The sequence below is a fragment of the Melospiza melodia genome, chromosome 1 (genome assembly GCF_035770615.1).
Source record: "Melospiza melodia melodia isolate bMelMel2 chromosome 1, bMelMel2.pri, whole genome shotgun sequence".
NCBI lineage: Eukaryota > Metazoa > Chordata > Aves > Passeriformes > Passerellidae > Melospiza > Melospiza melodia.
Window position 1 is genome coordinate 24,130,637 of NC_086194.1, and position 25,094 is coordinate 24,155,730.

General features: G+C 37.7%; 1 protein-coding gene across 3 annotated transcripts; it reads right to left on the minus strand.

Moving 5' to 3' along the window:
* Nucleotides 1-1,123: 1,123 nt before the first annotated feature.
* Nucleotides 1,124-24,906, minus strand: PEX1 (peroxisomal biogenesis factor 1). 3 transcript variants are annotated; one of them, XM_063151270.1, is made up of 24 exons: nt 24,778-24,906; nt 23,091-23,234; nt 20,999-21,082; nt 20,642-20,756; nt 19,780-20,552; nt 18,299-18,418; nt 17,459-17,582; nt 17,092-17,201; nt 15,775-15,875; nt 15,038-15,170; nt 14,253-14,349; nt 12,981-13,151; nt 11,578-11,630; nt 10,130-10,319; nt 9,771-9,940; nt 8,856-8,990; nt 8,215-8,279; nt 7,263-7,405; nt 7,082-7,185; nt 5,987-6,163; nt 4,205-4,435; nt 2,552-2,749; nt 2,081-2,211; nt 1,124-1,410 (listed from the first exon to the last, which is right to left on the minus strand). In XM_063151270.1, the coding sequence occupies exons 1-24, from the start codon at nt 24,892-24,894 to the stop codon at nt 1,326-1,328; spliced, it is 3,771 nt and encodes a 1,256-aa protein (XP_063007340.1). In that variant the 5' UTR covers nt 24,895-24,906; the 3' UTR covers nt 1,124-1,325. The 3 variants fall into 3 exon arrangements, with proteins under 3 accessions (XP_063007340.1, XP_063007332.1, XP_063007323.1); XM_063151262.1 differs by having other exon boundaries at nt 9,771-9,937; nt 11,578-11,732; XM_063151253.1 differs by having other exon boundaries at nt 11,578-11,732.
* Between the last annotated feature and the right edge of the window lie 188 nt (nt 24,907-25,094).

Genomic DNA, 25,094 nt, shown 5'->3' on the forward strand with positions numbered 1-25,094 from the left:
CAATACAATAATCTATGGAACTGTCTTTGCTACCATCACAATTAGCCTGTGACTGGTCCTTTCTGAGTTAAGTATCAGTGCATTATAAGATCATCAGTACCAGGAACATTAAATAATTTCCATTTCTAATGAAATTTTGTACAACCATTATCTAGACCTAAATTGAAGAACAGATACTGCTACTAATTTTGGCTTATCTGGATGTTTTTGTAATACCTGAAGATTTCTTTACCAAGTGGAGAAGATGTAATAAACCACAGTGTTCTTTAAACAATTTTGACACAGACAGAGCTGGAAGACCACCTTCTAGAGGTTCTGGATGTAGGAAAGAACCCTTGACTGAAAAATCAAAGCCAGTAGGTGAAAGAGTAAGTGAAAACTCCTATTGGTACCTAAAAAAATGCAGGAACTAATCAATAACTTAGCTGGGCTGAAGTTTCAAATGCAAGTATTCGAACTGATGATAATATAGTATCCTTGGCTTAGAGATGAAGACTATTTTGAAAGGGAAGCAAAATGCTGTGAAAGAGTCAAACAGACTAATGGGAAACATCTCTAGTTTTCTTTCCTCCTTGTGTTAAGACCTGGTTATCCATGTGTCAGTTAAAGAACACAACTCTCTAACAATCTCCACAGAAGTCAAGAGTTGTGAAAAATTTCAGATATAACATTAGAAAGCTTCCAAGCATCCAAAATATTTTTAGTGGTCTCTGGGAAAAAAAAAAGTAGGGATAAGAAGGTGCAGGTGCTATGAAATGCAATTTGGTATTCTTCTGATTAACAAACAGTGGCAGAAAGCAAGATGCAAGTACCTTGCTCCGGTTTTTCCTGCTATAGTTGTAAAAGTATATTCTGGAAATATTAGTCTAGTTGCCTGCTAATATACACATGAAGTACCACCTTTATCTATGAAGTACCACCTCTCCAAAGGTCCTTAGAGAATGGCTTTATAGACTATTTTAAAAAATATCCCCCATTAATATTACAGTCTATTTGACCAGATTCTATTTGTTGTGAGGGAGTAAGCAGGGACAGGAAATCATTGTTAGACTGTGTCAAGTAAATTGACAAAAAACAAAGTTTAAAAGTTTATATGATAAAGAAGTGGACAGAACATAACCAATGTTCTCAAAAAATTTAATATCAATCTAAAGGAGGACAATTTTCTTCAAAATAAAATGTGACATAATTTTACAGCATATTAGTTTAAAAGAAACTTATCTCCAACTGCTGCATTAATAAATCTATATGAATATAAATAATCTGATTTAATCACATCTGTCATTTCCAGTTACAGTTTAGCAATTATAAGCAAATACAAATCACTAAGCTAGAGTCATTTTTTGTCCTGGTCTGAATGTTGCACCAATCTGTACTTTCCTCTTCTTGGGATTCTGAAAATTATCATACCTGGAAATAAACAACAAAAAAAAGACATCAGCAAGTTCTTATGAAATGTGGGTTTTGTGTCTGCCTCTTCAGATGCATATTAATGCACCACAGAACTCCAGATGTTTAAGGAAATGAAAAGTACCTGTCTCCTCAGACCTGGGGACCTGGAGAGTTATCACCCACACACCTAACTCAGAGAACTCTCTGCCCTGCTTCCCTTGGTTTTTTTCCCAGCTTTTTATCTCCAAGTCCAAGGAGACACATTCTCCTATTCAATAGGTTTATACTTCTACAGATTATTGCGTTTCCCAAACAGAGCAGTTACAAAGACCACTACAGAGGGCCAAACTCCAGCCATATGAAAATACAAGGAGCTACACTACTAAGTGGAAGCAGGAAAGACCTAGAACCTAAAGATCCTCTTTGCACTGTTATAGCTCTTAAGATAACATCAGGGGGTCCTGGTCTGTTATTTCTAGGTCTTACACGAATAAGACAATTCACTGGTAAAATAGGTGCCCTTTCTCACTATGGAACTTAATACTTCTTAAAAAACTGCTGTCAAAAGCTATCAGCTATCTGCTGCCAGTCCCCACATTTATTTAAAACTATTGTGTTTCTGATGTACAAGGAATGTGGTAAGACCACATCTCCACTGAATTCAAAATTAAGAAAAAAAAATACTTACAATTCAGTAAAATGCTTCCAGTCATCCTGACTAATGGATGGTCTCATGCCCTGCAGAGCAGTCATCAGGTGAGACTGGGTGATAGTCACAGTGGTCTTGGGAAGCACTGACTGATTAAGGGTGCTGTCCTCCTTGAAAAGAGCCATAAGCAGACAATGAAAACTTTCTACAGAAACACAGTGCCATCGATATCATTAACTATGGAACCTCCCATTACATGTACAGACAAATGCATTAAAAAACAGTTACAACTTTCCCCCCTCCATATTAATAAATAACAGAAATAACTGTTGAATTACATGAATGCTAACATCTGGCTTATTTTCCTCAAATTAAGTATCACTTATCTTTGCTACTTTCATTACACAGTATTTAATATTATTGCAGAAATTATTTACTGAAATACCAAGAAGTGTGGAAAAACAACAGAAAAGCATTAAGACTAAATAATGATTTTTAAAAGTGCCATACTCCATTCTTGCTTCTGTAATTGGCCTTGCTAGCATTGATTTCTGTCCTCAGGTGCTCTGCTTGCTGCTCCTGGTTCTCCAGGGAGCCTTCTTGAGAAGCTGTTCTAAGCATTGCAGGCTGTGAGGATGCAACATCTCTCTGAGTGATGCTGGTGAAGTCGTAAGTCATGGAGTTCGGACCAGAAAAACACAAAGAGCTCTAAATTGATCACAAGAGGAAATACATTAACTCATTATGGACCCAAGGGAGCAACTCCATTATTAGGAATTAGCCTACAATTCAATATAAGCTTGCCTCCACTAGCAAAAAGAGTACTTTCTCTTTAAAATATATTACATATGAAATTTTTTTTAACAGAAAGATTAAAGTTAATATGACAAAGGGTTTGGGCAAAAGGCTATATTTGAAAATGAAGTGTTTCACATCTGGAAAATATGAAACTGTTTTTGTAATGGCCCATCTGAAAAAGAATAAAAGTCTACAAAGTCCATTGCTTTAATTACTTAAGAAAATCAGTGGTTCTGAAATCTGGACAACTAGTTTTGGAATTTAAATATTCATCACCTCCAAATTCCCTGTGCATTTGATAACTAAGTCCCTTTCTAATTCAACAACTTCAAGAGGTCAAAGTCCTTGTGAGGAATCCTTGCTGAAGAATTTTCACAGTCAGAGGAAACTAAGTCTTTGAAGTTACATTAATCGAACACTATCACCCATAACGCAAGATAAAATACACCAAAGCACCTTCACAGTCAGTAGTTCTCTAATGTCAAAGTTATTTTTGGCTTTAAGAATCAATGCAAGACAGTTTTGAAAACAAGAGACTAAGAACTTTGATTACTAGTTGTAGTAACCGTTCTACAACAGATTGAAATTAATTTTGAAAAAGAGTTTCCTACAGATCACACACAAACTCTGAAATTGTGTGCTCGCTGTAAGGAGCTCAGAGGCAGCATACCCTGTTTTGCTGACCTGCCAGCCAAGAGATAAGCTGATCACTGTGCAGGTGCTGGGCAGCCAACCTGCACATCCCTACCTGCAAACTGGCCAGAGAACTGCTGCTTTATGTGCAACATGATGCAACACCAGGAATTCTGGTTAAAGACAATGATAGATGTTAAGGTTTAGTTCTGTTCTTTTTCACAATTCCATGGTCTGACTATTCTATTAATGTACATTTTATTGGGAATCGAAGAAGGTTCATTGATTCTTGAGACTGTAACTTAACTCTTGAAAGCTGGGTTGTCACTCTTTAGTAATGAAACTAAGTTAAAGAAAAAACAAACAAACCAACCACCAAAAAGTCGCGAATTTATTTTAGTGTTTGGAAGAACTTCAGAAGGGAACAAGCCATTTGACCAGAGAGTAAAATCTAACATGAATGCAATTTGCTTAATTATAGGGTATTGAGCAGTATTTTGTGATTTTGATTTAAAACTCCTGCAAGGTTGCAGAGAAGTCCATATTGTATTTTCTCAGATCACGGCCTTCCATCCCCTTCCTCACTGTGGACTACTAAGTATAATCTGAAGACAGTCTGAAGGTCAAAGCAACACAATTGTATTTATAAACAGAACCAGGCAAACGGTATGTTTTTTCTGCTTCTCAACTAATAATATTTAGAAAATTCAAAACATTAAGTGAGTAATTTACCAATTCTGAAGGAGTTCCATTCCCCAGCTCTGATTCATAAGAGCTTCCAAAATAAAGACGATACATGTTGGACCTCGGATCTTCAGGAAGCAAGTCAGACATATCTAAAGAAACAAGAGAGTGCTCTAGCCCTAATTCTCCATCTGTTGCTGAGTCCTCCGAGCCACTGCTGTGGTTTAGAAAAACCATGGAAGAGAGACTGAAGTCACTATCAGAACTAGATCCAAAATCCTGTAACAAAACCCAGAACATTACAAGAGTTAACTCATATAACAAACTATAATCAGAAATACATGAAAAGATTTGATATACAAATGAGTGCAAATGAGAGCATCAATTTACATTTGACTCTAGTAGTAATCTATCTTTCTCTAAGAGTATATTTCTAAATATTTTGCTGAGAAAATCTAATACCTTTAAGAATTTTCTGTCTTCATGCTAGAAAAAAAGTTTCAGGAGGTAATTTTAAGGTTTTATTGTTTCCACTGCCTCACACTCTCAGTAAGAGCAAGCCTTGGGAAACTTCATTCATGTGCTGTGTTGTAGAACTGCACCACTTCTGTCTCTACTTTACCTGCCAAACAAATGAGTATCTTGTGTAAAATGCTCTAGGAGGCTGAAGTGAGTCTACTTTTATAGTGCCTAACTGCTGTACTCGTTTTTAGTCTACAGCCAATTTAAATGCTGATGTGGAAATCAGAACTGCTGCTTTAAACTGATGCCTGCAAACCTCTCTGATGGTCTCTATCAGTCAAAAATTTCTGAGTGCACTCTACCAAGCAAATGGATGTTATTTTTAAATTATACATGTACCACTGAAGTTCTAAAATCTTCCTCCTGCACATCACTGGACTGCCTTGTGCTTTCTCTGGGGTGTGTGCACACCTCTCTGGACACCACTGCTTGAGACAACAATCTCTTCCTTTAATGGATAATCATGAGGTATCAACTACTTACTGATGCTACAAGTGAAGGGAGTGTTAGGGAAGATGCTCTCAGTACTAAAGAGTCACATCCTCAGAGCCCAATTCCTTGGTAACAGCTAGGGCAAAAAGAATTCAAGAGGGTCTCCTTCACTGTGCACCCCTGACCCAACCCTTCCCTTTGGCCACAGAGTAGTGGAGGCCATGCCTGCTCCTTTCCAGCTAGAACCATAGGACAGGCATTAAAAACATGAACACAGAACACAGGTGGCTGAACAGAGGCTAAGAGAGGGAGGATCTGCCAGTGAGTCACATGAGAGATACAAACCAAGGGTGGAACCCTGTATTTTGGAAGTTCAAGTACTAGCTGGTACCTGCAAGATGAGGCAGAGTTGGCCATTTCAGTATTGCCATCCTCTTGCCACTTCTCTCCTGACCTCAGTCAAACCCAATCTGCTGGAACAACTCCCCAAAATCCACAAATTTCCCAATTCCTTCATCATCTAAAATGTGCCATCTCAAAACTGAATTTGCTATCTGCTCCTAAGAAATTCAGTGCGGGATCCCTCCTGTCAATCCCTCCTCACAACAGTGATGAACACATTTGGGCTTACATATATCTATTTAACAATAAATACCTATCATTAAATGAGAACAACCTTGTGTTTAAGAAGTATTTAAACCAATTGATTACATTATTCTTGTATTTTTCTGCAAACATTTTAAAATGTTAATCCTCTGTATAAAAATATAAGAAAATATAATTTAGCTAAAAATTCCCATTGATACAATTAACTCTTTCAAACATATCAACATAAAAATAAACAAGAGAGATTTCTTTTACATTAGTTTTATTTACCTGCGTTAAACCTAAATTTAAATTGGTATGGATTGCCTCTAATTGGGCGTTGTACAATAAAGCTTTTAGGTCAGCCCCGGTGAACTGTTCTGTTTTTGCTGCCACATCCTGAAAGTCCACATCATTTGCCAAAGACAAGGAATGACTGAGAGCTTTTAAGATTTCATAGCGTGAATTCTGAAAAAAAGGAAAAAAATGTCAGTAAAGCAACCTGTTATTTTCCTTGTCCTGACTGCTAGATGGTGCTTTGGCCCTGTCACAGCCACTTCCTCTCTGAGGGAGGAAGGATCTTTTTTCAAGAAGATACTGCCTTAATACTAGAAAGATACTAGAATGCAGTACACAGAGAATATGTTTCTCTAATGTTTTGAGTCAATATCTGGGATTTTATATCTGAAATATATAAAAATATGACGGTGAGCTGTGCTCCTCATATGTCCTTTTGTAAAGAAAAGTATGATGAAAGTGAAATGCTTCTGTTTATCTGAATGATCTTACTCTAAACCAGAACTTTAAAACAGAAAAAAAGAGGAAAAAAAGGGGAAAAAAAAGAAAAAAAAGAAAAAAAGAAACAAAAAAGAAGGCACAGGATGATCATATGTGTTTTGGAATGAAATGATGTGGTGGTATTTATCAAATGTATGAACTAATCTGGAAATAAGTAGCATTAATGTTTTCTCATAAAATGTGGAATCAGGGACACACATTGTACAGCCTCTGAGGACTGGCTATGGTTTAAGCAAATGGCAAATCCACTGGATTCATATTTCAGAGTAAGGTGGAGAACATTATACACACTCCACTGTGTCCAGTTTCTTTCTGCAAATTATTTCTCTATTTTTAAATTTTTTTTTTAAAATCAGCTAGATCCACAGGATATGATTTGATCTAGAAGACTGTGGTAAACAGCCTTTTCTTTCCCTAGTTTTATGTGAACACACTGACACTAAAATCAGTGAATTTATTCTGTTGTATAACTGGAGCTGGGAAATCAGCTTTTTCCAAGTTTGAAATGCTATTACATATAAAGAAAAGGAGAATAAAACCCATTAGTCTGTTTTGTTCCTTGCCTCTCATGTGGAATTGTTTCCTCACCTGATCAGGAGGTGGACAGTACAGGCATTTATCCAGTCGACCTGGCCTTAACAAAGCAGGGTCAATCAAATCTGGGCGACTGGTAGCAGCTAGCACATAAACTCCTTAGAAAAGTGCAGAAAAATGACATTAATATCTGCTTAATTTTTGCATGAAAAGGAGCACACAGGTGAATTGGTACCTTGCAGGCCTTCCACACCATCTAACTGAGTCAACAGCTGGTTAACCACTCTGTCAGTGACTCCTGTGTTGTCGTGGCCTCGGCGAGGAGCAATAGAATCAAACTCATCAAAGAAAACAATACAAGGCTTAGCTGCCTGAGCTCTACAAGGAAAAAAAATGAGCAATAGTTACTTTTCTGTTAAAGTTTCATTCACTGGTAGAATTGCTTAGAAATATTGAAGGTAATTGCTTTTTGCTTCAGAGAACAGTTGTATTTAATGATAGAATAGAAAATATGCTTTTTGTAAAATTTAGGAGGTTCTGAAAACTGGGCTGCAATAGAATCACTGCTCATTTTTATGACATACTTAGCACTCACTTTATCATTTCTAAGTACTCAACTGTCATATTAATATACATGAAAGCTCTAAAATTCAATCACTGCAGATGAGTTCTTGGCTTACAGACAGCTAACAAAAAGACTGCTACATGATAAGTTGAGAAGCAGAGGCTATGTAGGATATGTTGGAATCAGGGAGCACTGAGGGCCAGTAAGAGCACATCCGTAAAAAAGAACTACTGGCATTGAGGACTTCAATACCAAGTTTAATATGACCCTAGGTATTGAGTGTGCATTACTACATGGAGTACAGTCAACTGTACTGTCTTCTGGAAACATCTGAAAGGATTTCAGGATGTGTTTTCCAAGATAACTCTATGATGTGAACCAAGGCACTGTAGCTGGAGAGAACTGGGAGTTCACCTTCAAAAGCACATTCCTCACTGGGCAGAAAATGGGCAGTTCTTTAACAATGATGGCCAGGTTGAACCTGCCAAGACACACCCATCTGGTTCAGCACAACTGATTATTTCAGATGCTTTTATGACCTGATGCCTCCTCAGAAAACAAAATTATTTATTTCTGCTTCAACAAGTGAAATGTATAGCTCACAAATCTTTACAAAACAAACCTGTTAAATATATCTCGAACTGCTTGTTCACTTGCTCCAATGTATTTGCTGAGCAGTTCTGGTCCCTAAAAAGATATAATCAGAAAACAATACTCATTACATGTTTCTTAGTTTTAATTTGTAATCCAACATCAGCATATACTTTGTGTACTAGACTGAATTTTATTGCAACCAAGACAGTGTCATCTCTGAACAGAAGAGCCAAGGGGTCTAGATAATCCAGAAGAATTTGTCAAGCATTTCAACTTATTTAAAAGTAATTTCCATTGTTGTACCGTAACAGAATATGTGTTACATTATCTCAAGGCAAAGGTTTATACTGTATTTAAAAATGTTTAAAATATATTGCTCAATTTCATTGTCCAGTAGAATCAAAATCTGGGATCTTTTTACAAAAAAAACCGAGAAACTAAGAACACCTAATTAAATTTTATAATTCTGCCTAATGAATAAGTATACAAAAAAAAAAAAATCTCAGTAATAAAACTGTGAAGTTCCAGGAATCAGATATCCAGAGACTCACTTATATGTTACTTGCTAACTGTGGTATTTTGCCCTCACAAGCACACAGTTTCAGGTATTATGTAAAGTTATTTAACTCAGTTAATAAAATGAATCAATTAAGCTTAAACTGTTGCTACCTTGATGCTGATGAAATTCATTCCACTCTCTCTTGCAACCACTCCTGCCAACAGTGTTTTTCCTGTTCCAGGTGCTCCATACAGCAAAACTCCTGATCTCTGCCGTATGGGCAGGTTTGCAAATAATTCTGGATACTGGAAAAGAGTTTCAATGTGATATATTTTAAAATAAGCAAGTATTCTGTAATGTACTGTAACATCATTGGCCAGTGATGATTTTTGTCTAAACAGAATGCATCTGATTTATTATATCCCCAGTGTTATCCCAAGAGCTCATTTGGACTGCTTTTAGTTTACCTGGGGCTGAACTAGATTCCTAGGTGTAACAGGTACCTAAAATACAAACAAGTGGGATTTTCTACCAAGCAAAACAGGTCAGAATAGGGATGGACTAGAGCTTTACATTCTCCATACTAGTAGCTCTAAATTTCTATTTTAATTACTGAATGATATGATCAAATACACCATTCAGTCATTTCTCTGAAGAGTCAATGCTCAGTGGCTCATCTCAACATTCAAGTTTTAAGCAAGGCAGAAAGGCCAAAGTAAAATAAGACTGATGGACTGGCATTCATCTGAAAGAAAATACTCCTCGAGCAAAAGCACTGTAGAAACCAGCTGGAAATGTTGTCTTTACAGAGCCCAATCACAAGCCCTGCAAGCAAGTATGGCAATACTCCAATACTGTAGAGAACACTTGCTCTGTAGTAAAGCTCTGCCATTGTCTTTTCTATCTGGAAGAGAGAAGGGGAAGGAGAAAGTATTTTCCAGTAGCTGAAGATAGTTGAAGATTGGAAAGCTACAAAATCATGCCTGTCATCTTTCTATCCAACACTTTCTAAACCTTAAAAAATAATTCTTCCCTACTAACATTACGTGCAAAATTCAAGTAACTAATTTAAAGGAACTTAGTACCTTTACAGGTAACAGGATGGTATCCCTGAGCATTTGCTTCACATCTTTTAAGCCACCAATCCTGTCCCAGCCAAGGTCTTTAGGTTTATGAAGGTTGACATTTCTCAGAGCTAATGGAGTAAAATCTTTTAGAGCTGTCTGAAAATCCACAGTTGACAGGTTCAATGCTGCTTTAAAAAAAAACAAAGAAAAAAAAATCCTGATAAAACCCCAAACAAACAGGCTGCCAGTAACAAACTCCTTACAATATGCAACAATTAAAGAAACATTAAACATAAAATATAAAACTTGGGGGTTTCTTTCTGCATTCTGGAAAACAGAAGTAAGACTATGAATTAAGAGATTTGTTGCCAACATACCACCATTATCTGATGCATTCTGGTTAGAAGCACAGGTATGAATGGCACGATCCACCAGCATAGTAAAATCTCTAGCAACAAAACCTTCTGTTTCCTTTGCAATACACTGGAGGTCAAGATCAGAGAAGTCCTTTGGATCAGAATTCAGTTTCTTCTTTATTATGGAATACAGCACTTCATATCTTTGCTTCTGAAAAACAGAATTGTGCAGGAAATGTGTATTGAGTTTACTATATGGAGTTTTTTTATTGAGTTTTTTATTGAGTTTTTATATGGAAGTCAGGAATTCAAAGAGTAAACAGGTATGACTTACTAAAATTTCCTTAAATATTTGCACAACACCAACCCTTTAAATAACCAAACCTAAGAAATATAAACAAATGCTAGTGTTTCAGGTGCACTTCAATAAATTCACCCATTTTGTAACTATAAATATTCACCTCACCAGAGCTACTTTAAATTCAACATTAATAATGAAACATCCCTCCCTCCTCAGATTCTACTGTTTTACATCCTTTTTTTCTGTTTCACAGGAAAAAGAATATTTTTATTTATGACAGCATGAGCAAAGAATATGTTTGAGATACAATATATTGTGCTAGATAAAAAAACTTCAAATAATATGGTATCTTTTTGGTATCTTTTGAGATCTTGACTCATCCTTATTTCAGTATTAGCATTAAAAACAATAAAAGCAGACTTGCAGGAAGTGGAAGGAAGTTAAACTGCATGTAACACAGCATCCCCTCCTCAGTGGCTTTTAACAGCTGGCCTGTGACTGAAGACACACAGACAGGAACAACTCAGGCTAAATACAAATGAGTCATTAGGGGATGAGGGTTTCAAAGTATCTGCTTTCTCCTGCATGAAAGTTAATACTTTTCATTCTTCTCTTTATCCATTTTTTTTTAAACTAGACTATGTTCAAAATTAGAGGAATAGTATTAATATGGAAACAAACCTAAATCTGTCCCATCAAATTAACATTTAGTTTTAATAACAATTTTAAAATGCATGTGCTAGGGACATCCTTATTTCACTGAGCTGTGAAAAACCACACATTTAACTTCATATCTCTAACTTGATGACTTACATGTTTTACAAAGCTGCTCCTTCAGCATCCCCTTGGAGGTAACAAGGAGACGTGCATATCTCACCTGTGTCAGACAACCTGACTTGCCTCATGTTGAACTGAAACATCCTCTGAATACACCCTTCTCTTACCACTGAAGAGTGGGGCCAACTCAGAGTTTTTACTGAATTACTCTTTTTTTAACTTTATAATGACAGATGATGAGGTACTTAAGTATCACAAAGGAACTTCTAAGATTTCCAGATTTTTTTTCTCATCTTCAGACGTAACCTACTATTTTTGCAGCTGTTCCAGCATCATACTTGAGGCTTCTGGGAAGGCAAACAACATTTTAAGCATTTTTATTTGAATTTACCTGATCTGGAGATTGGATACATTTGAAGCACTGAAATACATGAGTTCCTTGTGCTGAAACAAGGGAAGGATGAAGGGAATGTTCAGACTGACTCGTGGCAATTAATGCAATCAAACTCCCCATGGAAATAACTTCTTTCATCAGATCTTTCAAAACTAAACACAGAAGAAATTGCTCCATGAATTGCAAAAGAACAAAAATAACCCTAACCTGGAGAGCAGCATTAGTACAACAAAATACAACAGCTTTGTAACATATCATTTTTATTCCCATGTTTACAGTTGTTTTTTAAACAAAAAAATAAAAAAGAAAAAGTGATTCTCTCTAGGACAGCACATTCCATTAAGAAAATGCCATCAGAAGTGCTTTTAAAAAGCTGATTTTGTAATGTCACTGATGGTATCTACTTTTGTGTGCTATTACTCCCTCCATGCAAACAAAAAAAAAAAGTCACAGGAAAAGACCCCAGATTTAAGCCTAGAAAATAAGCACTCCAAGAGAAAGGCATTACATAAAAGTAAAAAAAAAATTAAGGATGCAAGGTAGATGATCAAGAAAAAAATCTTTAAAACTCTAAAGCTCTGTTGTATGCATTACACCTTTAAGCAAAAGTAATAAGAAAATCAAACAATTCTGCATGTAACTTAGCACATTTTTTTAGGAAGAAATTATAGTAAGATTTACTGAATTTCAGAAGTATTTCAGTAAAAATTATTCTAACTTCCTCAAACTGAGCTAAGAAATGGAAGGCTATGGGTTTATTAATCTTGGTTATTTAGATTTAATTTGCAACTCAGCATTGCCTAGACTTTCAGGAATAAAAGGGAACCATGTCAAACTACAACTGATCATCTTGTTTTTAACATTTGTGATTTGTTACATTGTAAAACAGGACAGAAATTCTACAATGTATACTAAATAGGATGATAAAGAAGGTACTCATCTAAAATGAACTGGTTCTCAATATCAGTAAGTATCAAATTGATATATCACTGTAATTATAAACAACAATTATGAAAAACAAAAAATTGATTTATCAGAAATGATCAGTTAAAGGTTTAGCTGCAGTTTGTACTCAACTGCAACTATGTGGCTGTATAAGTAATAAAAAAAGGAACAGAGACGCCTCAAGCACTGGCAGTGGTACTGACAACAGGCATTACCAGCAGCAGTGGTGGATGCACATTGGCAAGGACAACCCCAAGATCCAGAGTGCATTATTTTGATTCAGCTAGGGATCAACAAATGCCTGCATACCATAATTTGTGAGTCTCTGCCTGAATATCACATGGTCCAGAGGCAATAATGATACAGACAGAATTGTTCAGGTAGGACAGTACAACTCAAGTGGTAAGAAATTCTAACTTGCATTATATTTCTATCTAGACAAAGGTAGAACATACCATAAGCAAGTCTATTGCTCTGAACAGTTTCAGGGCTGTTCTCATGCTCGGGTGTAGAAGGTACTCCGACAATATGATCAAGATCATCCATCAGAAGAATGGATGGTTGTCTCCATGCTGCCTCTAAAAAAGCTTCTTCCACATGTTTCCTTATGTTTACTAATCTTTTTCCTAAAACAAAATACTATTAGAATGACACAAAATATCAGGAAAAAAATCAGAGTGACTACATCTTGCTCACAATGTTTTATTTTGTCTATTCTGACTCCACATCTATAAATCCAGATACCAAGATTAAACCAGAATCAACCATCACTAAAGAAAAGAGTCCAAACCTTCAATCAAAAAAGTACTAGAAGGCTCCACACAAGCTAAAATGAAATTAATCATCTTTTACTAACCACTATAGAAGCCTACAAGTCTAATTTCCAGACAGTCAAAACCAGAGAAGTATCAGCAGCATTCTAAAATAGCTACTAAAGAATCCTGCAATTGGAAGAATTTTCCAGAGCAAAGGACCTAGCTCATCATCAATCCTTCCCCTTTTCTCTGGTGCAAGGAGCTCCAGCTTAAGTAGTGATTTAAGCAAAAAGAGTAAGTCAGGAAATATAAGGGCTCTGTAAGAAAACAGTTGAGTATTTTCTGCCCTTGTAACAGCAAGGCTATTTAGAAAAGCCAGTGAAATGCAAGAGCAGAAAAATGCCTCCTTTGTGCTCTTCCATCTTTGCGTAAAATAATTATTTTGAACTCACAAAGCCCAAGGAGTCATCTCATCATCTCTAATCATGAGTGTTAGATGCCTAATGCCAAACACACTAGGTTAGTAAATATGCCACCATAAATCAGGTTTCAGTTGGTCATTTGATCCTTCTTTTGTGCCTGTGTTATCCTCTCACTGAGTACGGGTATCCTTTAACACTAATGGTTTGTTAACAAAACATTTGCTCCAGCTAGCACAGCCGATAAAACACAGTTCAATTTTTGCAACTTCTTCCTTTTGCAACTTCAATTTTGTAATAATTAGAAACTAGCATGGCAAGCATGGTTTGAATTGCTGGTGGTATGTGGGACAGAAACTGATGGTAATGTGAAATAAACTTACAGTAGCTGTATTTTCATCAGACTGTTGAAGATAGTAATTGTGGGGCATCAAACATCCTTGTGAAAACAGCAAAAATGCTAAAAAAATTATTCAGACCAAATATAGTAACTTCATAACTGTGCCTCTATTGTACAGCAAAAATTTGAGATTAAAATAAACTATTGTCATACCTCTTAAAGCTTTACAATCAATTACTTCTACATGAGCATCCAGTCTAGTGAAAGCTTCCTTGCAGATAGCCTTTGCTAATGTTGACTTTCCACTTCCCTACAAAAATAAATGTGAGCTAAAGTAAATTGACAGAGGCAATGTGTTTCTGTGTTCTCGTCACAGTATGCACCAGTCAACAAGCTGGGGAAGCTGTACACACACTTGTTATTCCTCAGTAAAAGTAGTATGTATTCTGTCTCTGCATCACTTGGTAGGGACCAAAGCCCTAGAGTGAAACAAAGAAATTCAGAGTGGATACATCCAGTACAGTGTTCTGATTCCACTGAGCTCAGTGTTAAGACATCTGCTAGGCTCAGTGGCATATGGTATTAAATGGATCACTGTAAGAGGCAACAGCAAAATAACAGTACCAACCCCACTGCCATTTTATGTTAGAATACAAGAGAAAATATATGCTTATTTTTCTTCAAATAATTCAAAGACAAGAGGTGCTTATCATAATATAAACACAAAGTAGATAAATCCCCTATTAAAACTGCATTGGTACCAATCTTCAAAACCTATGTGTGTATATATATACACACACACACACATTTGAAGATTGCACAGTGTGTGTGTGAGATAATACTTTACTGAATTATCTCTGTTCAGTTCACTGCTCTTTTTTTCAGCTTGCTCTTTATTCTTCAGAACAAAGTATCTTCAGTGCAAAGTATCAAAGAAAACTTTTGCAACCCTGGAAAACAATGTGCAAGGGTTTGCAGGTGAAAGCAGAAGTGAGTACCTTTCCTCCTGTGAGAAGCACCCCTCCACTTCGCAGTCCCACAGCATTAGCAGCCAGCTTTTGGGATAAAGGACGCCCCAGAAGACTGTGGCTTATGTGTTCAAATAAAGATGTGCCTAATTTTTCCACTCCTCTGCAGGGGAAAGGAAACAGTAAATGGCCTACGGTAGCATCAGTGCACACTCTGTAGGCAGAAAAGCTTGCACCATGGGGGAGTTAGAATGCTGACAGACTACTCTCACTTGCCTTTCCCAGCACTGACAGCACGCTATCACAACACTCCAAGCCTCTCATGTCTCCTCTGCCCCATCCCTTCACATTTGCTACACTGTACCGCTGTTTTCCCTTGTACTTATGACCACAGCACTGCGCATTTCTCCCCTCAGATGATGATTGCAACAAAACTTTTAGGAACTACAGTTCTCTGAGACCCTTACTATTAAATGTAGCTGAACAAGTAAACAGGTGGAAGTTACTGGAGGGCATGCATTGGCAGACTGCAACTTAAAAATTTTGTATATTTGAACACCCAGCTAAAACTACCCAACTGTCCCTTGCTGCTACGTAGAAGTCTGTTCATATTACTTAGAACAACAAAAACTGACACAAACCAAAAGATGCACAGCTTTGCTTAGATCTGGCATCGTTTCCAAGAAATCTGCTTTTCAACCAATGCTATTTTTTTCTAATTCTCATTCCTATTCCCTCCCATGTTTTTTCCTACAAAAATGTCTCACCCTAAATCACTTAGTTTGTGGTATGGAAGGTTCTTGTCTCTATCAGGCACAGGTGGCTGCTTGTCATCATCAGCTTTTGTACTTAGAGGATGTAAAAGAACCTAAAAAAAAGGAGAGTTATGACTTTAGATGAAATATAACTACAGAAGAAGGATATGGAGTGACCAGCCATTTCTGGACTTGTGCAAAGATAACACTGCATGTATGCTTTGCTGTGCCTGAAAGAAAGGTGCATTGTTGAAATGGAAGAGATACAACTACTTTCAAAACACAATCTAGTGTTGACAGTAATTTAATAATGTAAGATTAGATTTTGGGCCAAGTGCTGTTTATAACAGACTGTGCAGCCCACTATCTCTTTCCCTACCTGCAGCTCCCCCCTGTCCTGCTGGCAGGAGAGCTGATGAGGCAGAATAGTGAACCTGATCAGGAATCTGACTGGATGAAAAGTAACTTGACAAAGCACCTGGCATGAATTTTTCCATCTCGTTCATGAGGGAGCTAGCATGGAAAGCTGGGCAGGCAAAGAGGGGTTGCAGAGGTTCACAGGTAAGAACAGGCTAGTAGGAGATGTTGACATAGCTATTAAGAAATGCATTTTGCTCTTTCATCTTAGTTTCAGTCACTTGAACAATTTCTAGAAGCCTTCTTATAGTTTAGTAGTAGTAAAAGAAGGTCCATTTTATTATTTTTTAACAGCAATTCTAAATTTGGCAGGCAAGTTCTATTCTAACCAGCCAAAAAACACTTTTAATTCTCCACTAAAATTCACTTTATGTTTAAAAATTAAGAAAACATTATCCTACTCCTATAATCATAACCCTGAAATAATGAGCAGTGGATCAACTGGAATTACTAATGGAAGCAGTAATTCTCATATTAAATAGAAATATTTATTCTCCTGAGAAATGAAATATGGAAGAAGCAGAAGGCACACAAACTATACCAGAGAAAAGGCAGGCTGACTGTGGTAGGTGAGTTACCAAGGGAGAGAACAACTATGTATAAGGATGGTACATATACAAATAAGTGTAAGGATGTTCTAACATGGACAGCACTGACTCTCCTCTCTTCTAACTGATTTTTCTGAGAGTTTGATGTACAAACTCTTATGACACTCAGTGACAAGCATGGCATGTCTGGAATTTCAGCAGGCCCTCCAGCTACAAAATGACATAGAGGATGCAGATATAACTTTATGAATAGACCGACATTATTTACTTTAAAAGGGAAACTGAAATATATACAAAATGCAATACATTTTAAACAAGTAGAACAATTTAAATTACTTGATACCTGATACTATGTGATATTTACTTGTATATTTGTCTTTTGCAGCAAACTGGGACTCAGTATAAAAATATTCTCAGATTTATTTTCTTCAATGTGCATGGGATGCGCTGCACTAAGGACAAATTCCTGTATTCCTGTAAAAACACAATGAACAACTATTAAAACTCCAAATACATTAAGTTTTTGTTCCTCACAAGATAAGACAGATTAGAATACTGCTATAATAGAATCAAAAATGAAAGACTAAAAAAGATTAATCATTATTAAGGGGTAACTCAAGCTTACACTTTCAGTATGAAGAGGTATCGGTTATGTTAAAAGGTGTACATAGAAATTAACTGGCATACTGGCTAAGTAAATTCCACAGTAGACAGGACAGAATTATCCTTGCCTTCTTTAGCAGACAGATGTATACAGTCTGTGCTTGTCATTATCCATGGGTGATCATCAGTAGTGGAATCCTGCAGCCAAGAACTGAATGCACATTTAACATCATCTTCATGTATATCTTTATGCTAAATAGGAAAATGGAAGAAGGTAAATAAAACAAAACCAGGTGTTCGTAAGTAAAAATGTTTTCTTCCAATGCATGAGGCATTTGTTTCTCTTATGGCAGCAGAGAGATGGAAGAAGTAAGAGTTTTACTCATTTAGAAAACACCATTTTGCCAGCAAACACCATTTCTACCAACTGCTCTAGGGAAAACATCTGTGCAGCTCCTGCTATGGCCACAGCTGAGTATTAGACCACCTCTAAAGACTTTTCCTTCAGAACACTGATATGAGGGCAACAAAAACCTATTTTTGTTTTACTTATCTGCCTTCCCAGATCCAAGGGCACTGCTCAGACCCCCGGTCTGAAGACATGCACTGATATTGGCCTGAGACTTATCTCAGGTGCTCACTGCACCCCTCTCTTTCTCATATACTCTTTCCCTATAAAAAGAACCCTGTTTACATTACATTAATCAAAATACAAATACCAGATAAGCTCTGTTTAAGTAGACCATAGCAATCTATTAACTTAAATTTACATAGTCAAAAGAAAAAACAAGAAATTATACCCCCTGAAAAATCCTTTGGAATAATTTCTATAGAGAACATTATCTAACAAATTAGAACAAATAAACACAATGCCCTCCTTCCCACTCCCCCCCGCCCCAGTCTGACCAGAGCAACATTATCAGTTTCCCAATATATGCACAAGTATGTGACCAGTAATATCAACTCACTAAGTTCTGTTTGGGTTGCAGCGTAAGAGATACAGGAATTTTAGGAATAGATTCAACTGACTTAATTCGGACTGTTGAATGTATTTCAATATGTAGTTTTTTCCTCAGACCATCAGCAATCTGAAATATTTAAAATAAAAGCAAAAAAAAAGCATTAGAAAGTAAGCTAGTTATAACATTGCATATATAATACTACATCAACTTCTTCACTAATGGAACCTCAAGAGAATTAAGAAGGAATTTATAACATTGACAGTGATATCCAAATCTTACTCTTACATGCACACTTCTAGTTACCTTTTGTCCTATTTGCGAAAGTGCTCAGAACAGCTGACCTTCTACTAACTTAATAAACTTAAAAGCTCAGAAAAGGAGTAGAAGAAATTCTTAGAACATTGCAAGAATGCTCTTAGTATAGGAGAAAAACAACAATTTAATTTCATTTGCTGATTAAAATTATTTCACGCAGGTAGGTAAATATACACAGACCATTACGAGACCAAAACTAAGCACCCCTGCAGCAGAGAGACAGAAAATGCAGCCTCCCTAAATCATACTAGTCCGTTGGCCCTTTTAAAGAAACTCCTTTTCAATCTGTTATTTTAAAACTTACACCAATTTGAAAACATGTCATAAATATTTCTTAACTGTGAGAGACTTTATGATAGCTGGCATTTGGAAAATTGTTATGTCTGTCAAAAGATTTCACAGCAAAGACCACTGCAGGCTCTTGTTCTCATTCTTAATACAGCAATGAGTGAATGGTGAGAATTATATTATGTCAAAATAGTCAAATGGTGATTTGGAGCACATTTGGTTTGTTTTTGTTGATCCCACATGTGCTTCCAGGAAAGAAAGAACAGGCAGTAGTTCTATCAGAACAAGCTGAAACATCAGTGTCTCCATACCCGGACTTGTGCCACCTGGCAAAATGACATATGAAAACTAGAACAGTTTAAATATACAAGCTGGTTATTGGATATTCATCTTCAATATGTATTTTAAAGACTGTATAAAAGGACTCATAAACATTATGCAGCACTAGGATACACCATCCCATTACTTCAGACTTTGATGACCCCTAGGTCAATGCACATTTCAAAGAGTTAACTGATGAAGAATCTCATAATAAAGGACTGAATGTATGTAAATAGGTACTCTCACTTTCTCATTAGTACAATGGCTACCTGCAGGTTGTGAAGAAAGCATATATTCCCTTCAGAAATGCCGAAGCCTTTTCCTCATTTGGTGTAAAAATGCTAAGTGTGCAAAAACCCAGAGCACACTGTACATCTTGGAGCATGATGGTAAGTTATGTAGTGCAGAATGAGTACAAAGCACAGCTCTAGCAAACAGTATTTGGTTCTAGAAAACTCAAGAGATTAACACAAAGCCTACAGCCCAACACCACAGGTTAAGTAGCCAGTTCACAACTATCCAATAGAAAATATTATAAAATAATATGGTGTGCTCAAACTGACCCAAACTCTTCCAACATGCAGGGCTCCCCCATCATGGCCATACTCTATGACACTCTTTAGGTCTTCAAATCCATTCCAAACGATTTGAACAACAGATCCCTCACTGGATGCTTCGCCACTAATAGAATTAGAAGGGTTTTTGTCTTGTGTACTAGTCAAATGATTTTGCTTTTCAAGTGGCAGATTTTGTTTGGCTTCTTGATGACGCTGTCTTGGGGAAAGCAGCTCGTTAATTTTCCCATAAGATACTACAGGATTTGGATCCAAATCAACGTATTCTAAATTCCATGGAAAAATGTGAACAGCATTGCATTTCAGAAATTCATGAGTGGTGGATACATTCTGTACGCTGGGAGGCTGGGACTGACACACTCTAAAAATGGAATCCATGTGAATCATGTTCAGCAGCTTGTCTTTGAAGACGCTCATTTCATCGTTATCACATGAAGTCTTCTGTTTCTGCTCAGATGTATTAGAGAAAATGTTCCCTATGAAATTCCATATATTTGGGAGAACATTTGAGCCAAACGTCATGTTTGAATCAGTCTGACTCTGTTCAAGGGCTCCAGGCTTTAAGTAAGGCTGTTTGGCAAAAGGATCCTTTAATGTTTCTTCTTGTTCCATGTTGTTTTTCACAAAATTTTTGAGCAAGATGTCACTTTCTGTGGCAGGTGTGCTGGTGATATTCTCCTCAGGTCCGTGTGTTTTGGGACATACCAGAAGCTCCGTGCATGGCTCTAATCTCCCATATGGGGCTGGTGGCACAAGTGTACCTAAGTATGAGCAAAAGATGCCAATGAATGCATCTACCCCTGCAACGCAGCTTCCTGGAGGTGCCCCGGGAGCCTTGAGCGCTCCTTACCGATTCTGATGTAGACATGGGTGTGCTGCTCAACCCAGACAGGAAAGATGGCTCCTGGAAACACCACTCGAATCTGGTCCAGAAGGTGGCTTTCAAGGGAGGAAGCGTGCAGCTCCTGGGGAAAAGTGACACCATTATAAATTAAATACTGCATATCTTTTTAACATTTGTTTGAAGAAAAAACCCGTACGTCTCTTTTCAACACACATATTTGAAATATAAAATACAACTAAACTCTACCACATTTAGCATTTCCTTAGAGGTGAAGGGAATGGGGCACTGTGCAAAAAACTGCTTGAGTCAGAATCTCTGTCATCTGTAAGACAAGAACATGAACAATGGAAGGGGTTTTATTACCAGAATTTCCCAATCATCTGCTGTGAGTGGTTCCACTTCTACTTGCTGACAGGAGGACACATGGGAACAGGGTTCAAGAAAAACCTGGCAAAAGTAACACCAAAATATTTAACTCCTTATTTTTTATATAAAAGCTCCATCTTTATTTCAACTAGAAAATTGACATCTCCTTCACTGTATGTTTTCACTACTTGGAACACCATCCTAATGACACCAGGTAATTCATAAGCAGATGAATGCTCAATGGATGGGAAATGGATCCCAACAGGCTCAGAGACATCAATAAGCAATGAATATTAAAAACATCTGGAGTTTATCAGGTGATAACAAACAATCCATTTTTAATACACCTTGATCACGTCACCATCTTTCCATTTTTAAATCTTTATTTTTAAGTCCCCAGGATTTTATGAAATTGAAAAATTAATTCACTTGCACATAAATTTAGAACCAGCTGTAAAAAAAGGGGAAAAGTACAATGGAAAAGCAAGCCCAGCTCCTAAATGAATGGATGAATGGTTTCATAGGAAGCAGCCCCATCTCCATAGAACAGTTTTAATATCATGTGAATCAGGAGGAATGGTAAAAGCTCTTGTGGCTTAGGTCTTTCAGAATGCTTTAAATATAGACTTCAAAAGTCAGTTTTTGCCAAAGGTTTCATACGACAAAAACTCCACAAAAGCAATTTGCAAACAACATCTTGCAATTAATTTTCAAAGAAATGTCACTAATTTTTTTCCTGAGACAAAACTAGTAACCTCTCCTCTGAGAAAATTACATTAGGTCACCTTTTGTAAAAGTAACCATCTGTTTTGAAATCCTCTACGTCCTTAGCTTGAAGCAATAATTGAGAGGAATATCTTTCCCCCAGCACAGCAAAAATAAGATCATACAGCAAACATGTAACTCCTGAATCCAAAACTATGGTGAAACTTATTAATCATGTATTTATTCGATTGTACAGATGATTATTCCCAGCAATACCTGGGTGAGGTTTTCTTAGGTTTCCTTTGTCAATTGTTTTCCTGTTGAAGGCTATTAGTTGCTAGAAATAAAAAGGGTAGATGCCTGGCTTCTCAACTACTAAACTGGAAATTTATGCAGACAGACACATAATTTCTAGAGAAAATATGTTTAAAAAGTAAACAAAGTAAGATAATACACTGCTCTGAGGCACGCTCTTTGATGTCTTCTATGATGTTGAACAAAATTTTGTACACAAGAGAATAGGCAAATATGAATACACTGCACAATGATACTGTGTAAGGCAGTACTTTTTTATTCTTGTTTGCTTAAGTGTCTACCTAGTAATAGAAAAAATCATTTGATTTAGCGATTTTAGTAGTCCCATGTCAGAAAACTCTGCCTCTTGGGCATCTCTAACTTCTGTCAATGACAGAGTCATTTATGAGAAGTTTAACAGAGTGTTCAGGAGTAAGAGATGAATGTACAAAGAGTAGAGAGACAGAGAGATAGGGAGATAAGACAGAGAGATAGGGAGATAGACAGATGGGATAGATAGATGGGATAGATAGATAGATAGATAGATAGATAGATAGATAGATAGATAGATAGATAGATAGATAGATAGATAGACAGACAGATAGATAGACAGATAGATATGCATAAGAGGTGAATACAGTTATTCAAAGAGAAAGGGATATATGGTGAAGGGGTGAAAAAGGGATGAAAATTTAAACCCTAAGTAAGTTAAAGAAGAATATGCAGCAAGTCAATAGCTACTTTAAAATTACAGGAGTCCAAACCAAATATTCCCATTCCAAATTTTTCAATTGCTTAAAAGTGTATTTTCTTAAAATTAATGTCACTGAAGATAGTTGTTACAGCCCTGCAAAGACATACCCATAAGCCTACCCTAACATTGTTTAGGCAAATGTTAATGGTTTAATGAGCCAATCTTTTCATGTTCGAGACATTTCGTGATAGTTAACTTTTCTCATGAGCAGAGGTAAATGAAGAAACTGTCTAAATACACGAAACAAGGTCTTAACTAACTCATGTAGCATTACCTTTTCACTTATCTTCCCATATACTCGTTATTTAAATAGAAAACAAAGGTAGCATTTCAAACCTGCTCTCCATCTGTGATGCCAAGTTTCTCTGCCAAATGTCTGTTAATCTCTGCATTATTTTCACCCTGGTGACTTCGATGCCTGGTTTCCATCCAGCTCAAAAATATTGGCTGATGACCACAGGATATTTTCACAGCTTGGCCCTATGAGTTTTAAGGAAAGAAAAAAAATTGATATAAAACCAGCTAAGTGAGACGACTATTAGACAACCTAAACCGTATTTGATTAGAGATGAAAGGAATTAAAGCTATTATCTGGATTTTACACCTTGTTTGCACAGCTCTCACCACAGAACTGAGTGCTGGTTTAAATTCTTAAACAGCTTTCTATTTTTATGGACTATTTTTAAGTAAGAAAATTAATTCTTTTTCCTTTCTTCTGCACGATGTGGTATCAAAAAATATTTTACAGAAATGTGTAACTGCATGTTTGCATTTCCCAAATGAGGAAAATAAATAAACGTACACTTTGATTTCACAAAAATTACAACATTTACATGGTCTCCAAGAGTGCTTCTGTGACATACTTAGAATAAGTCAAAAATCACATTAACTCAGACCAAAATGATTTCATCAATCTGTTTCAGAATTGCTCATGTATTTTGATGTCAAACTGAAGAACTTTTCTAATATTTTCTGCAATTAGATTCAGCTTTTGATTTCATTTATCCCCTTTTGAACATTTTTATTAATGAGAAGTATTTAAGGCGCTATTTCTATCACATTTTCTGAGACTCTATCTTTTCATTTAGCAGCTCAGGTTAAACAAAAGCAGGAGGCAAAAGCACCATAATAAACAGTGTGCAGAACTACACTCGAAGACTTCAAAGCAACTGCACTCTTTCTCCTCTCTCTTGACAGATCTGTAAAACACTCAGAAACTGCAGCTGAAATGAAGCTCACATTTAATACCGCATTTCTTCCAATTCCACCAACCTCCTACGACTACCCCAAAGGTGAACGAGCAGGTTTTACACGCCTATGTTGTGTTCCTGTTGTGAAATGCCCTTTTTGGCCTTGAGAGCAGGAGGTTACCCATGCGAGGGAGGCCTGCTCGGGCCATGGGGGCTGTGCCAGCTCTCCTGAGCTTTGCTCGCATCCTTCTGGGCTCATTCCTGCCCTTTTCCACACCGTCCTGCTGGCACCCAGCTCTGCGTTCATGGCTCAAGAGGCACACAGTGTCTGTCCTCCCGTTTCCACGTGTGAAATGTTATTTACAGCGTAAGGTGACCCCGCGTCTTCAGCAGGGCTCTGCATGACGGGAGTGCCTTTCTATAGTGGCATATTTTATTTGTGTACAGCAAAAAGGAGGATTCTGCATGGGTTTGTCACCTCTTCTCCCACCTGAATTAAACATTTACACATTATTCGCTTAATGCTAGCAAGTTACGGGGAAAACTGGTATGAAATAGGGAGTGATGAAAAAGACGCAGATGCCCACAGTGCCAGACCACGCTGGGGAAGAAAAATTCCCGCGTTTTATTAGGAATTGATGACGATACTGGGCCACGCAGGAGGCGAGGGAAGGAGAGGTTCCCCGATGTGAGGGGTCCCGGCTGAGTCGTGAGGGAGGGGAGGAGGGCTCCGTATCGCCATGGTGACAGGATGCGGGGGTGCGCTCACGTAATCCTCCCGGCCTGCCAGAGGTGTCCCTGCGCCCGGGCCCCGAGCGGCGCCGCCCCGGTACCTGCTGCAGGCGGAGGAGCGAGGCCAGCGCGGGGGGCAGGTGCAGGAAGCAGTCGCGGGTCCCGCTCAGGACGATGGTGGCGGCGGCGGCTCCCCCGGGGTCGCCACAGCCCCACATGGCCGCCGCCACTGCCGGCCGGCCCCGCCGGCGCGCCCGCTCCGCCCGGGCACGGGCCCGCCTACGCGTGGCGGGCGCGGGGGGTAATGCTCCTGTCACCCCCGGGCCAGTGGTACAACCCAGTGCGGCCCAATGCGGGCGCGGCATTTCCCCGCTGCCCGCCTCTGATTGGCTCCTTGGCTGCGGCCCGCGGCTCCTCC

Bases quoted from the DNA above. Each gene is read 5' to 3' on its own strand.
- PEX1 (XM_063151253.1), bottom strand. From the start codon at position 24,894: ATGTGGGGCTGTGGCGACCCCGGGGGAGCCGCCGCCGCCACCATCGTC. The intron at 17,583-18,298 runs GTGAGTTGATAT...TTTCCTATTTAG, and splicing joins TGCAACCCAAACAGAACTTA to CATAAAGATATACATGAAGA. The intron at 15,171-15,774 runs GTGAGACATTTT...TTTCCCCTGCAG, and splicing joins CACAAACTAAGTGATTTAGG to AGGAGTGGAAAAATTAGGCA.